Here is a 14,811-nt window from a genome sequence, read left to right as displayed (position 1 = left end):
TGGTTTTCTTACTGTTGCACAAGCTTTGGTTCTCTCATTTTTGGACTACTGTAATTCTCTCTACCTAGCGTTACTTACGTCTTTGATTATATATATACAATTAATCCAAAATTCAGTAATGCGCCTAGTGATAGGTACCCCAATTTGTGAGCATATTTTTCCAGTTTTGGATACTTTACATTGGCTTCCTGCGGCTAGTCACATTCATTATGCCTAGTCTTCAAAGCCCTTCATAAACTTGCTCCACAATGTATTGTTTCTATTTTTTTTTTTTTAGAAGTATTTCCTTGTAAGGGCATTGTGCTCTGCTTTGCAAAATCTCTTGGAGAAACCAACTCATAAGTCCATTAAATTTGCTATGTTCCAAAATAAAATGTTTCCACCCCTAATCTATGGAATAATTGCCTGATGAGATTAGGGTATAATCAGATTTACTTTGTTTTAGGAAATTGCTGAAAACACACTTGTTCTCTATGACATATACTAGATAGCATCTTCTTATTGTGAACTCTGTATTGGTATTCTGTTGCTAATTTTGTGCTTCTATGAATTTTTCTATTTTATTTATTTGTTTTATATTGCTGATATTGTTTTGCTTTGTTGTTTTTTCCTAAATCAAAACCCTACTTGTGCCTTCCTTAAAAACACCCCATCTCTCTTCCACACGTGACCGTGCTCTCACGATTGCAGGCCCCACTCACTGGAATACACTACCGCCTGACATACACCTCGAGCCTTGTATGAACAACTTCAAAAAGAAATTGAAAACATGGTTGTTCAACCAAGCTTACCCAGATTAAAAAGTCACCAATCCGTGCCATTGTAGACCACAATACGTCTACTCCCTAATTTCTCATATTGAGGAACTATGTTTTTTACTTCATCTCCTCTCCGCGAGGTACCTTGTTTGTTGGTTACCCTATCTTTTCTTAGCTGCCTATCGTTACCCCCTCTCCCAGTTTTGACTTCCCTGTTAAAATGTAATTTCCAAACTTAACCCGTTTACTGTGAACCGACATGATGTCCATGACGAATGCCGGTATATAAAAATGTTTAAATAAATAAATAAACTGTGGATGTGCTTATATAAACCATTGAGAATTGTAGATTAGCAAAATATAAATGTATTAAACAAATAAAATATCTGAGCTTTGGGGATGTTACAGCAAATATTTTCTCTGTTCCCTCTCCCCATGAATACTTGGTTTCAGGAAAGCATTGAGAGCACCATCATCTATGCCTGGCACTGGGGAGCCACGTTTTTTATGTAGTGAGTCCCTGTTTCAGTGCTTTATCCTAGACTAGGGGTGCCACAGGTCTGGATTCAAGTCCAGACGGGAAGAAAGATTTCCCTTCTGGGGCCCCTGGCACTGTAGATCACAATCTCAGTAATCACTTCACACATTAAATTAAATGTTTCCAGAAGGTACCAGATAGTGAAAAATAACAGCAGGGAAACCAAAATTAGCAAAACAGAGAGAAACCAAGAATCACAAAAGGGTCCATTCATCCCTATTAAGTCCCACACGGGGAACACTCAAAGAAAACACAGCAGTTCATAGTTGGTATTCAAATAAAAGAGGGATCCTCTTCTTTAAGTTACAGTAAAGATTAAGTCAAGATGACAAAAATAAGAATCAGCATACATCCAATGAAAAATAAAACGCAAATGGTTTCTCTGTCCATCCTTCTTCTGTTCACTTCCCTTCTTGCTCTTGCACCTCCTCACCAGTGAGAGTTGGATAACTAGAGTGTAGTTCTAGTTCAGGCATGAACTGGCCTAGAAAAAAGTATTCAAGCAAAATATCCAAAAAGGGTTCAAAAAAGTCAAACTCTTCAACTGTAATTCAACTATCAAAAGTTCAAGTCTGTTGAGTTAGTGGCTCAAAAGTCTACATCCTTCTCTTCAATGAAATCTGTTAACTGGTTTAATGGGTCAAAAGATCTTTGACCCGGCCCTTTGGAATACTGGAGGTATGCCCTTCCCCAGAGACCCCAGTCAATCAAAATCCAAAAGAGTCTTAAAAAAATCTTTTCCTCAAAACCTTGCCTCAAGATCTTTTGGAAATCTCTAGCTCACCAGCTCTCTCTCTTGAAACCCAGGACTGTTTCAGCTCCTCACTCTTCCTCTCACCAACCTTGCTCATCACCCTCTAACCCACTGAAGCACTGGGATTCTCCATAGGTCTTTATACCCCAAATAGCCTATTCACCAAAAAAGTGGTGTTATAACAATAGGAGGAATCAAAATTATCAAAACCCCTCCTACTGCCCCCCCAGACAGAAAACAATCACATAAGGATAATGTTAGTGACTGGCATAGCAAAACCCAAGTGCTGTGCTCCACAAGAGCAGAAAAACCACATCCAAAACAGACCCTAGATACATTTCTACCAATGCCCCAATGTGTTCTAATCATTGAAAACAGAAGTCTAGCAATCAGTCACCTTTCTACTGGGGTCAGAGAATAAGACCAAGGATAAAATGGATTACTGTGCATCAAGAGATACCATGTTATACCTTCATCTGTAAAAAGAGGAACAGGTAAGGGGAGGGGGTAGCGATCCAGCACGGCGAGCTTTCATTCTCAACTCCCCAGAATTTTACTTCTTATTTTTTCTGTCTCCACTTATTGAGGCCAGGCAGCATGTAAGAATTACTACCATAAACTTGCTGGGCAGACTAGATGAACTATTTGGTCTTTTTCTGCCAACATTACTATGTTACTAAGAACATAAGACCTGCCATGCTGGATTAGACCATGGTTCAACTGATCCCAAGCATCTTGTCTCCAACAGTGGCCCATCTGAGTCACAAGTACCCAGCAGATGCCAAAAAGTACATCTAATTCCTGTTACTCACTTCCAGGGATAGCAATGGCTTTGTCTAGTCTTCCTGGCTAATAACGTATTATGAACTCAGCCAAACCTCTTTTAAACCTCAATATACTTATCAGCTTAACTACCTTCGCTGGCAATAGATTCCACAGCTTGACTCTGTATGGAGTGAAAAAGTATTTTCTAATATTTATTTTAAATCTGCTGGTTAGTTTCACGGAGTGTCCCCTTGTTTTAGTATTATTTGAAAGGGTAAAGAACGGTCCTTTATTAGTCTGTTCCACCCCGCTCATGCAGGCCGATGCAACATAGTGCACTCAGCCTAGCGCACAGCTTGAAACGCAGTTGGACACTCGTTTTGGACGTGCTAGAATAACTCCCAATGCAATAAAAGGATTAGCGCGTCCAAAAAGCCCATCCAAACTAGCACGTAGCTAATAGCGTTCATCACATGTAAAAGCTAGTACCCCCAACGCTCACATTTTAACCTGCAAAAGTTAGTGCCAGCCCTGGAGCTGGCGCCCCAAGCCTCAACAAAACAAAAAATACTGATTCTCTATAGTTCCTCCAACTTAATATCGTAGCAATACTACAGAAAGCAGCATCATGGGAAAAAAGAAGTCTTGACAGCGGTTAGGTTGGGAAAATGTACGCGCAATTTACCAGCGTCTGTTTACTTAACCCGTGGCTGTGTGCGGGTTAGGAAAATGGATGCTCATAAATTCATTGCCCATTTTCCTAACCCGCAAAACCACGTCTCCTGGGCACCTAATGCCAATGACATGCTAGGGACGCACAATTTGCCCCAGTACGTTCTTTATAGCACAGCACCTTACTAACATCACATTGGATGCCCAGGAGAGGTGAATGGCTGCATGTTAGGAAAAACGGGCGCTCAATGCGAGCACCCGTTTTCTACGTGCTTTTACTGCATCGGCCCCATGGTTTTATAGTAACAGCGACAATCCTCAGCTGGGGTCATTTAAATCCCTCCACTCACTACCTATATGCTTCTTGAACAAATACCATCAGGGCCAGTGATGAGACCAGTAGCCTAGATTCCTATGTTTCTGTCCAAAAGTTAAATGCACCATCAGTGTTTATCAGTATTTTTTTGTAAATTGTATTCCACTTTTTGGCACTTCAAAGCAGATTACATTCAGGTACTGTAGGCTTTTCCCTATCCCCAGAGGGCTGGCTGAGGAAAAGTAATCATTTGTTCTTTAATAGAGAAAGAGGAATTCTGAAGGATTCTACTTACAGAAAACATAACACCTGCCTGAAAAGGCTAAACCAAAACGACATACAAATAAACAGCAGCTATTTTGTTACTATCAGTAAAGGGGGACCCTCCCCACAAAGGATTTCTACCAGCTTTTCAATATCCTACATGAAGTGAGCTGTTGGAAATAATCCAGTTTCCAGTAGACAGACTGAAAAAATTAGTCAACAAAAAAATAAATTCAACCAATCACAGCGGAATGGAAGTATGAGAAACCGGAACCTTTTATTTGTACAATACATAAGCAACGGAGTATTTATTAATTTATTTAAAACTCTTATATGCCGCATCTTCCAGAAGTATATTCGCCAGCACGGATCACAGAGAACTAATACGGATCATACTAAAATTTTCATTGAAAGAACTGCAAGCTTGTTCGCCTCCTTTCCCCAAAGAGAAAAGAAGGCCGTGGTCTTGTCGATTTTCAAAGCAAGCACGTTAATTGTTACTTACATTATTATTAGTTTTTTGCTCTTCCTCGTTGCCCTTGGACTGCTCCAGAGGCGCTCTGCCGAGTGGGGGACTTCCTTCCGGCAGTCCGTTCGGTAACACAGGCTTGTGTACCGCTGCCATCACATCCCTTTCTCTGGCCCAGCCCCCCTCGTGTTAGACCCTCTACTTGGGGAGACTAAAGAAAAAACAAATTAGAATATTTTCAGGTTAGCCCTGCTGAGCAAACAAGGTAGCAGACCTGTTCTCTCTCTCTTGCATGCTTCTTCCATCTACTCTGCTTCTAGCTCAAAACTGACGCTCTCATTGGTTCTGTTCACCGACATTTTTAATACTCTCTATTGAATTTTTAAATCTAGCTTACTTTTTCTTGTTGGATACAAAAGACAAAAAAGCATACAAACAGTACAAGATATTCCAAAGCTTAATAAAAGGACTATGGCACAGACTCCGAAGATCCACCCACTTCTGGACATCAACCATCACTCGATGAGAAAACCTAAATCCTGCAAACAATATAAATAAAAAAAAAAAAAAGGACAAACATGCAACTCTTAAGATCTTGCAGTGCAGCTTGATTATAAAAAAGGTCAGATACCTAACCCAGAAATAAAACTAGAACGCACACGGACCAGGCTCTCCAGGGAATTGCTGTCTGTTCAACAATCGAACTGAGGCCAAAAGCTGGAAAAAAACACTCTAGATGCTGCACATGGAAGTTACTGGCATCCAGACCCTGGGAGGGCAGGAACTAACTGAGCTGGAAGCCCAGAGGTGAGCACTTGAAAGCTGCCAGGCTAGAAAAAACATATCGAAAACCTCAGGTTTATTTAATATTGTTACAACAGAAGAGAGAATGGCTCATTCTCAGAATTAAAGACCACTCCAAACTTTAAATGAAAAAGCTCTGGTCTACAGTGCAGCAGATACTAGCCACCTCACTTGCCCACCTTACAGATTGATACTCTAAGGCCGCGGTAGAAACAGTGCGGCAGTGTCAGGCGCACCCTCGTTCCCCGCACGCACAGTTCTCTTCACCTACCGCTCGATAATCTCTTCAAATTGCATGCAAATGCATGCCGTGTCTGCGAAGCCTTAGGCAAGCGTTAGGCCCGCGCAACCCATTTTACTGTATAGAGCGCCTATACAGTATCCTGGGTTCGCGGGCCTAACGCTTCACGGCCACGGCTCCCTCTGCCTGGATGAATGCACGCCCACCCGGCCGCCTTGAGCACCGAAATCGGGAAGAGAGGAGAAGGGACTACCGTAGCAGGCCCGAGCCTTGCTACTTTTTCGGGGTTTGTTTTTTTTTGCTTCGGGAGGAGGGGACAGGACTGGGGCTGCACCGGAGACCGGACGGGGCCTTGAGCGCCGAAATCGCATGGGCATTCATTCACTGCCGGCGGGGGCCGTGCATTCATCCAGGCAGAGGGAGCCGGAGGCCGCTTTCGCCGTTACACGTTACAGCATGGGTGTAGCTTGCTTATTGCGGCTACTACCCCGAACTAATCAAGCTAGATATTTCACTTGGATGCAGCTCCATCACTGCTCTCTACATTAAAACTGGGGGTGGAAGGGAAATAGAACCAAGAGCTAAGAGAAACAGATAAGTATGAGAGAAAAAATGTGTGAAGCTTGCTGGGCAGACTGGATGGGCCATTTGGTCTTCTTCTGCCGTCATTTCTATGTTTCAGACGGGAAATCTTCAACCGCACATTACAGTATCGACCTGTTAGTAGGTAGGAGGCTCCCTCCTACAGAACTGCATTGCTCTATGTACCTTGACTATACCTACTCTATTTTAAAAGTATCTACAACATTCTCACACAATCTCAGTTGCTTCCCATTTCAATTTCTTGATATATACTATTGTATTTTTTCTTCAAATTATGCACAGTCTACAACATTTTTTTTCTGCAATCCACCTTGTGCCTTGTCCTAGGAATAGTGGAAGATGAAATGAATACAAACAATTACAAGATATGAAAACATTGAGATGTAGGGTTCTGTATGGAAGATGGGACAATGTAGAATGTGAATGGAAACAGCTTTGTGATTTTGGATACTTAATGCTGACTACATTCAGTTCTCAACACGGAGATTTTAAAAGACTTTAAAAGATTTTAAAAGCCTCTCCACAGTTTAGTAAACAAGAGAGTGTACCACTGTTCTCTATTTGCTTATTTTCAAGAGCAATTTAAAAAAAGAGGAAATAACTATGCAATACTGTAGTGAGAAATCTCCTCTTAAAGAGCTTTTAATACAATACATTGTCTTTATAAGATTTTCACGTTAGAAAAGTTAATATTTACTTGGATTGGTATATAGCAATTTCAAATTCCATTTCTCTTGGGTTGCAACTCAGTCAGGTTTTTTAGGATTGATTCATTTATTTAAAGTCTTTTATATACCGAAGTATAGCTTGCTGCCTTCACTCCGGTTTACAGGTAAAACAACATGTTACAGCTTAGAACAGTTAACATAAATAACATCGTATAACTTTTTGAACAACAATACAATATAAACTATGACCTTTAAAGAACGAGATAATATGAGGTGTTAAACATACATTTGCGGTGAAGTAACTACGTGTCTGTAATGGAACGTTGAGGGAGGATGGTACATTTGCAATGGTTGTGGTATGATATCGCTGTCTATCGGTTTTGAGACAGTCTTTGAGTGTTATCATGGTGCGGCGCTAATGGTTAGATTATAATGTTTTAAGTGGTAATAAATTATAACTGTCATCCGTCAAGTAATTGTCTGAGTTGTAGATTTGACTGTCTGTGTTTGGTCTGAAATGCTGGGAACCCCTTCTCTTTACATACAATTGAGGCAGTGTACATGCAAATGTGTGTCATGAATATTCATTAGGGATATCCTGAAAACCCTACTAAATTTGTGGTCTTGACGACTAGAGTTTGACACCCCTGGTGTAAAGTGAGGGAGTTTTCTTGAGAATGACAAGAGCAGTAGCATTCTTGAAAGGCCATGGCACTGAATTGTAGGCATGGCAAGCGTTATGTTACGGTGGAAAGCTCCTGGTTTTCATGCCAATATATCCTGAAGATTTAAACCAAACTTGAAAAGGATTAGAATTTGATTTTCCAGTGTAAGTCTAAATTTATTCTGGAAACCAAAAATAAAATCCCTCTCTCAGGAAGCACAGAGTACCGTTTGATATCCGCCTGCAGGCTGTCCATGCCAGCTATGGGTCTCGCTGTCTAACCATTGAGGTGAACGTCTGCCCAGCTCATCAGGATTCTTGTCTCCTCCAATTGTGAGCTTTGGGTGTCCTCTTACCTGTTGACATACACTACCACCATAGCACTATCTGAATGTACTCTCACGGAGCGAGAGGTGTACTATGCCACCTGCTTGCTCTTAACTCCAGCCAATTTTTAGACTAGGTGGCTTCTACCTTTGTCCACCTGCCCTGGGCCATCTGTCCTTCACAGTGGGCTCCCCCACCTATCAGGCTGACATCAGTCAGTAATGTAATCCATCTTGGCTGATCCAGACTTAACTCCTCTGACCAGACTGGTGTCGATCAGTCACCACCAAAGGCTGACTCTGGCCTCTCCTGAAAGCAGGGAGTCTCTTCTCGTAACCTTGTCTCTGTGGGACCACCATGCCAATAAAGCACGTTGTAGCAGGGGCATGTGGGTCCTTGCCTGAGGCCCCAGATCTATTGCAGCTGTCATTGATCCTTGCACCTGCAGTTAATCCTACACTACAGGTCTCCTGCTCACCATTAACTCTCCCACTTGAGACTGGAGCTTCCCTACCCCTGTGTTGAAACGCACTCCCAGATAGACTAGGAACTAGGAAGGCTGCATCAGGCTTTTGGTTTCATTCATGATCCAGCCCAACCACTCCAAGAGTTGTTTCACTCTTCGGGTGCACTGTTTGAGCTCCTGCTTTGACTTGGTCCTGATTAGCCAGCCATCTAAATATGGGTAAACCAGAATGCCTTCTTTTCTTAATGCCACCTCCACCACTATTATCACCTTGGTGAAGGTACGAGTACTATGACTAGACCAAAGGGCATGACCTTTAATTGATAATTTCTCCCTCACCCTGCAAACCTTAGGAACTTCTAGTGTACCTTCCTAATAGGGATATTCCTCTGCTAAATCTAAGGAGGTAAGGAACTCTCCTTTTTGGACTGCACCCATTACAGATTTCAGCATCTCCATCCTGAAATGTGGTACTCTGAGGTGTCTTTTGACCCTTTTCAAGTTTAATACTGAGCAAAATGTCCCCTCCTTCTTTAATACTACACAGTAAATGGAATAGCATCCTTCTCCAAATTCTGATTTAGGAACTGGGACTTTCACTTTTAAGGCGAGTAATTGGTCAACAGTTGCTCAAATGGCTTCTCTCTTTATTGGGGCCCTGCAAGGTGATACTATTCATGCCTTTGGTATGGAAGCAGCCAGTTTGAGGGCATAGCCCTGCTGGATAATGTCTAATGCCCAACTGTCCCTGGCAAAAATCTGGAGGAAGTAAGGAGCAGACCCTTATACCTTCATTTCACCCCTTTAAGCTCCCCCTCCACCCAAGCTTTGGGAGCTTCCGTCTCAATATCCCTTCTAGGCACCTTGAAATGCTGACCTTGCTGGGCTCCTTCTCCCTTGGAGTTTGTAAGTCCACTTGTCCTGTACTGTCTAGGTTCCTTAGACCAGGGATTCTCAACCCAGACCTTGGGACACACCTAGCAAGTCAGGTTTTCAGGGTATCCACAATGAATATGCTCGAGATAAATTTGTGATTGCCTCACTTTTGATAATTATGGATCCACTGTATTCTATGCCCTCAAACTCTGTTACCATTTTAGCGCACATCCACCACCCGTTCCATGAAAAATAAAAATTTCCCACAGCATTACTCCTCAGCCTACCCCTTCAGATCATCATATCATGCCCCTTTGTCCTTGATTTTCCTTTCCCTTGAAACAAGATTGCTTCTTGTGCATGGTTAATACTTTTCCTATATTTAAAGGTTACAAGCATATCACCCCTGTCCCTCCTCTTTTCTCAAAGTATGCAAGTTAAAATCTCTGTCTCTTGTCATGCAGACTCCTCACCATTTTGGTAGCGCTTCTCTGGACTGCCTCCATTCTGTCTATAGCTTTCTGGAGATATGGCCTCCAGAACCAGACAACATTCCAGGTGAGGTCTCACTAAAAGATCTGTGCAACAGCATAACTCTGCATTTTTGGGTACTGGAGCAGCTGCCAAGCAATTGACCACGCTTCAAGCTCTCTTAGAACATTTATGCCTTCTACTCCCTCAGGCACATCCACTACATCAGCATCCTACTAATCCCTCTATAGTATCATTCAAAGATACTTAAGAGGACCAGCCCCAGGACCAATCCCTGAGTCACTCTGCTCAAGTCTTCCTCTCTTCAGAGCAAATATTTTACTTTCACACAGTCTTCTATCCCACCACCTTCAGGCCCATCCCAAGCCTGCTCAGTTTATGAGCCTCCTATGTAGGACAGAATCAGAAGTTTTTGTTAAAAACCAAAGTACACCATATGTAGTGTCCACCCCCAATTCCATTCTCTAGTCACCCAAAGAAGTGAGATCCATTTGACCACCTCCCTCTCCCTGATAGCCCACAATCTGCTAGATTCAAGCTCCAGTTCTCCTATGTTGGATTTTCAGTCACAATCCCCCAACAGGGCTGTACACCAAACAGCAGACACAGTCAACAAGCTGAAGTACCAAATAATGTTTTGCATCATCTTTTAGAATATAGGGTCGAAACGAGATAAGGGGGTGTATAAACTCATCTAACACAAATATTATACCAGATAAAACAGGGTTAAGCTCATAGTCGATGGTCCTGGAGAATCATCAATCCAAAACAAAAACATTGGTTTTTGCTTCCAAAGTAGACCATTTTAAGCAGCAATGCAGTTTTGTTATATTATGCATGTTTAATAGTAAGCAACTCAGAATTTTAGATGATGCGGTATATACATTTTGAAAATAAATGTGTTGCAATGTTTTTTTTACACATCTCATTTGCCAAAATGAGTCAGAGAACAGCCAGGAGCCAAGGCAGAGACATGAATATTTATTTTAGATTTGATATGCGAATTCTAGACTGCAGCTTCTCGTTTCACTCTTCTTTGGAGGAAATCTCACCCACTGTGCCACTAGGACCCGAGTCAGTCATTCCTGTAGCCTTACAGCGACTTTTCTTTGCAAGTCATACACAGGCACAATACACAATGAAAACAGGAATCGTTACTTTCCCAAAGGGTGCACGGCAGTATCAGTTACCAAGCAGCACTACTTATCCAAAGCACTGAATAATTTCAGCAGTGGCAAATTGCTGCTGTAAAACAAATGATGCAGAAACCATAACAGCAATAAAAGTGAACAAATCCTAGACACCTGAATTAATTTAGAGCTGGAAAACTAAAAATCGGTGTTGCAAAGAGTATCAGAAATGCTAATCAGATCAGAGGCAGGTCCTGCATTTAGGTGATATCACTACTAAGAGCATGGCATCATTACAGAGATGTTTGAGTTTCAACAGAGGAAAACTCAGCTTTCATATCTATTCATAACATGTTTTGTTTATATGTAAGTGGATGCTATCAGCATGGTTAATGGACCCTGGCAATATAAATATAGGTTATGTGTAATTATGGAAACCAGTTATTCCAAACAGAATAAACATCAAAATCAAACACAGCTATCACTGTACTCTGCAAAGTCTGGATGCTTAAATAGTGATTTCATGAGATCCCCAGCTGTTTGTGTTGTAAATATATAGAAACATAGAAACATAGAAATGACGGCAGAAGAAGACCAACCGGTCCATCCAGTCTGCCCAGCAAGCTTCACACATTTGTTCTCATACTTAACTGTTTCTCTTGGCTCTTAGTAACCTTATGTTCTAATTCCCTTTTCACCCCCACCATTAATGTAGAGAGCAGTGCTGGAGCTGCTTCCAAGTGAAATATTAAGTTTGATTAGTTGGGTAAGCGGCAGCATAGCTCTCTGCCATGAAGCAGAGGGCAATGCTGGAAATGTGTGAAGTATCAGTTTTTCTTTTCCCCTGTCATTGAAGCAAGGAGTCATGCCGGACATGCACCGAAAGTGAAGAATGCCTTGAAAGTCACATTAACTATCATCAAATATTGAAAAGCCTAATAATTGGTAATACCTATAAGCCCATGAACCCATCCCTGTTTTTTTTTCTTTTTTTCTTTTCTTTTTTTAATTGGGAGATGGATGCCCTTCATCCTTCTACTCTGTGAAGGTGGACACCTACCACCGGCCACTGGCATCCCGCTCCGTTAATGCCTCTGTGGCTACTGCCGCTCCATGCAGTGTTTTACTACCTGCTCTTTATATGCGTCCTCTAGAACTGATGGATCCCATCCCTGGGTTTTTTTATTATTTATTTAATTGGGAGATGACAGCCCTCCATCCTTCCGCTCCGTGAAGGTGGACACCTACCACTGGCCACTGGCATCCCGCTCCGTGAATGCCTCTGTGGCTACTGCCGCTCTGTGCAGTATTTTACTACCTGCTCTTTATATGGACACCTACCACTGGCCACTGGCATCCCGCTCCGTGAATGCCTCTGTGGCTACTGCCGCTCCGTGCAGTATTTTACTACCTGCTCTTTATATGTGTCCTCTAGACCTGATGGATCCCATCCCTGTTTTGTTTTTTGTTTTTGTTTTTTATTTAATTGGGAGATGACAGCCCTACATCCTTCCGCTCCATGAAGGTGGACACCTACCACTGGCCACTGGCATCCCGCTCCGTGAATGCCTCTGTGGCTACTGCCGCTCCGTGCAGTATTTTACTACCTGCTCTTTATATGCGTCCTCTGGACCTGATGGATCCACAATATTTATCCCATGCCCCTTTGAAGTGCTTCACAGTTTTGGACTTCACCACTTCCTCCGGAAGGGCATTCCAGGCATCCACCACTCTCTCCGTGAAGAAATTCTTCCTGACATTGGTTCTTAGTCTTCCTCCTTGGAGCCTCAGCTCGTGACCTCTGGTTCTGCTGATTTTTTTTCTGTTGGAAAAGGTTTGTCATTGTCTTTGGATCGTTAAAGTTTTTCAAGTATCTGAAAGTTTGAATCATATCACCCCTGCTCCTCCTTTCCTCCAGGGTGTACATATTTAGATTCTTCAATCTCTCCTCGTATGTCAACCGATGAAGACCCTCCACCTTCCTGGTCGCCCTTCTCTGTACCGCCTCCAACTTGTCCTTGTCTCTTTGTAGATACGGTCTCCAGAACTGAACACAGTACTCCAGGTGAGGCCTCACCAAGGACCTGTACAAGGGGATTATCACTTCCCTTTTCTTACTCGATATTCCTCTCTCTATGCATCCCAGCATTCTTCTGGCTTTTGCAATCGCCTTGTCGCATTGTTTCGCCGACTTCATATCATTAGACACTATCACCCCAAGGTCTCTCTCCTGCTCCGTGCACATCAGCCTTTCCCCCCCCATCGAATACAGTTCATTCGGATTTCCACTCCCCAAATGCATGACTTTGCACTTCTTGGCATTGAATTTCAGCTGCCATATCTTCGACCACTCTTCCAGCTTCCTTAAATCCCGTCTCATTCTCTCCACTCCTTCCGGCGTGTCCACTCTGTTGCAGATCTTAGTGTCGTCCGCAAAAAGACAAACCTTACCTTCTATCCCGTCCGCAATATCACCTATCAGTAATGTCCACCTATCAGTATCAGACATCACCTATCAGTAATGTCCACCTATCAGTAAGGTTGCCAGCTTAAAGATCTAAACATGAATAATGAATACGCTAGAGGAAAGGCAGGAAAGGGGAGATGTTTAAATACCTCTAAGATATCAATATACAGGAGGTGAGCCTCTTTCAAGGGAAACAAGGCTCATGGGATAAGGGTGAATGGGGGTGGACTCAGCAATAATGTAAGGAAAATATTTCTTTACAGAGCGGGTGGTGGATGCATGGAACAGCCTCCCAGTGGCCATGATGGCGACTAGGCCATTATCTGAGCTCTATAAAGCAGGGACAAGCAAAGGGGATCTCTGAGGGAGTGGTAAGGATTGTACAACTAAGCAGTTGCTATGGACTGGTAAGCAAGATGGGCTGTGTGGTCTTTTTTTCCTGCCATCATGTTTCTATGTAACTAGCCTCACTTCTGCTGGACAGACTTTTCCATCCCTTCCTTTACCCCACTGCATGCACAGAGATGAAGGCCGGCTGATCTCATGGAAATCGGACCTTACAATGAGGTAAAACCAGGACTGGATCAGCCTGACCAGCTGGCAAACCCTGAATCAGTGAGATGCCTGCATAGGGGCGCAGAGATTTATTAAGACTGAAATAAAGATGGCAGTGCCTTAGGAGGAGAAGGAGCTTTCAAACACTTTAAATGTATTCCTCCTCAGAAATTAAAACCCACACTGAAAGAGAGGAATCATAATTTAGTCTATTTTAAATTAGTAACTGAATTATTCAAAATTATGGTCCCCAATTATGTTTTTCTTCTTTTTGGCTCTGCCAGCTCGGTAGGAACCATGCTGGGCTCCTGGCACCATAAGCCTTCATTTCACAACTCTACAGGGATTCCCCCCCCCCCCCACCTTAATAAACCTTCCTTCCCACTATTCCTAGTCTGTGACAGCCCTGAGGCCAGAAGCCATGCACAAGGTCTCCTTCCAGGAACCTAAATCCACCCACCAGGTATTACCTTTAATAAGGACCCCAATAATTCCCTCCTCCCCCCCCCCCCCCCCAGGGCTGTGAACTCCCCAAACGACAACAGGGTGCAGAAGATCCGATTCAGGAATCGAACCAGGGACTGTGCACAGAAGTGCCCAGCAATTTCCAGAGTCGCAGGTCGGCCAGCTTCCAGCGATGCTTCTAACCTGACAAAATGTCAGCGTATTCCCTCGGCACCACACGGGCACTTATTTCTGTTGACACAGGTAAGCATATGATAAAAGGCAGACCATAGCATCTTAGGTTCCCTTACAGTGGACCATTTCTTATGTGTACACCAAGGGTGAGCAAACGGGGGGAGGAGGGCTTGAACAATCCTGAAGGGGGTCCAGTCAAGGAAGAAAAAAATGATTATACGGTGCCATGGAGGCACTGCAAGCTCACCAGGTAGGAGGCTGCCAGAATGCACCGACCGTGTAAGTAAGTCATGCCTTAGCCACGTGCTTCCTTCAGTGGGCCGGTGAGAGGAGCTGCCTCTGC

The 14,811-nt window shown here is 43.0% G+C and overlaps 1 protein-coding gene across 3 annotated transcripts in view; it reads right to left on the bottom strand.

The window, feature by feature from the left end:
* The window catches only part of GRAMD1C (GRAM domain containing 1C), a 177,656-nt gene that overhangs the window by 141,018 nt on the left and 21,827 nt on the right, over positions 1 to 14,811 (bottom strand). For 2 of the 3 annotated variants that reach the window (XM_029578199.1, XM_029578201.1), the window contains one exon: positions 4,573 to 4,747. The exons of the other annotated variant lie outside the window; for it this stretch is intronic. In XM_029578199.1, the coding sequence (XP_029434059.1) occupies positions 4,573 to 4,692 (120 nt within the window). In that variant the 5' untranslated portion in view covers positions 4,693 to 4,747. The remainder of the gene's footprint in view (positions 1 to 4,572; positions 4,748 to 14,811) is intronic. 3 annotated transcript variants of the gene reach the window in all.

This window comes from Rhinatrema bivittatum, chromosome 15 (genome assembly GCF_901001135.1).
Source record: "Rhinatrema bivittatum chromosome 15, aRhiBiv1.1, whole genome shotgun sequence".
NCBI lineage: Eukaryota > Metazoa > Chordata > Amphibia > Gymnophiona > Rhinatrematidae > Rhinatrema > Rhinatrema bivittatum.
Note: the sequence above shows the minus strand (reverse complement) of the source record. Positions and strands in the feature narration are given on the sequence as shown.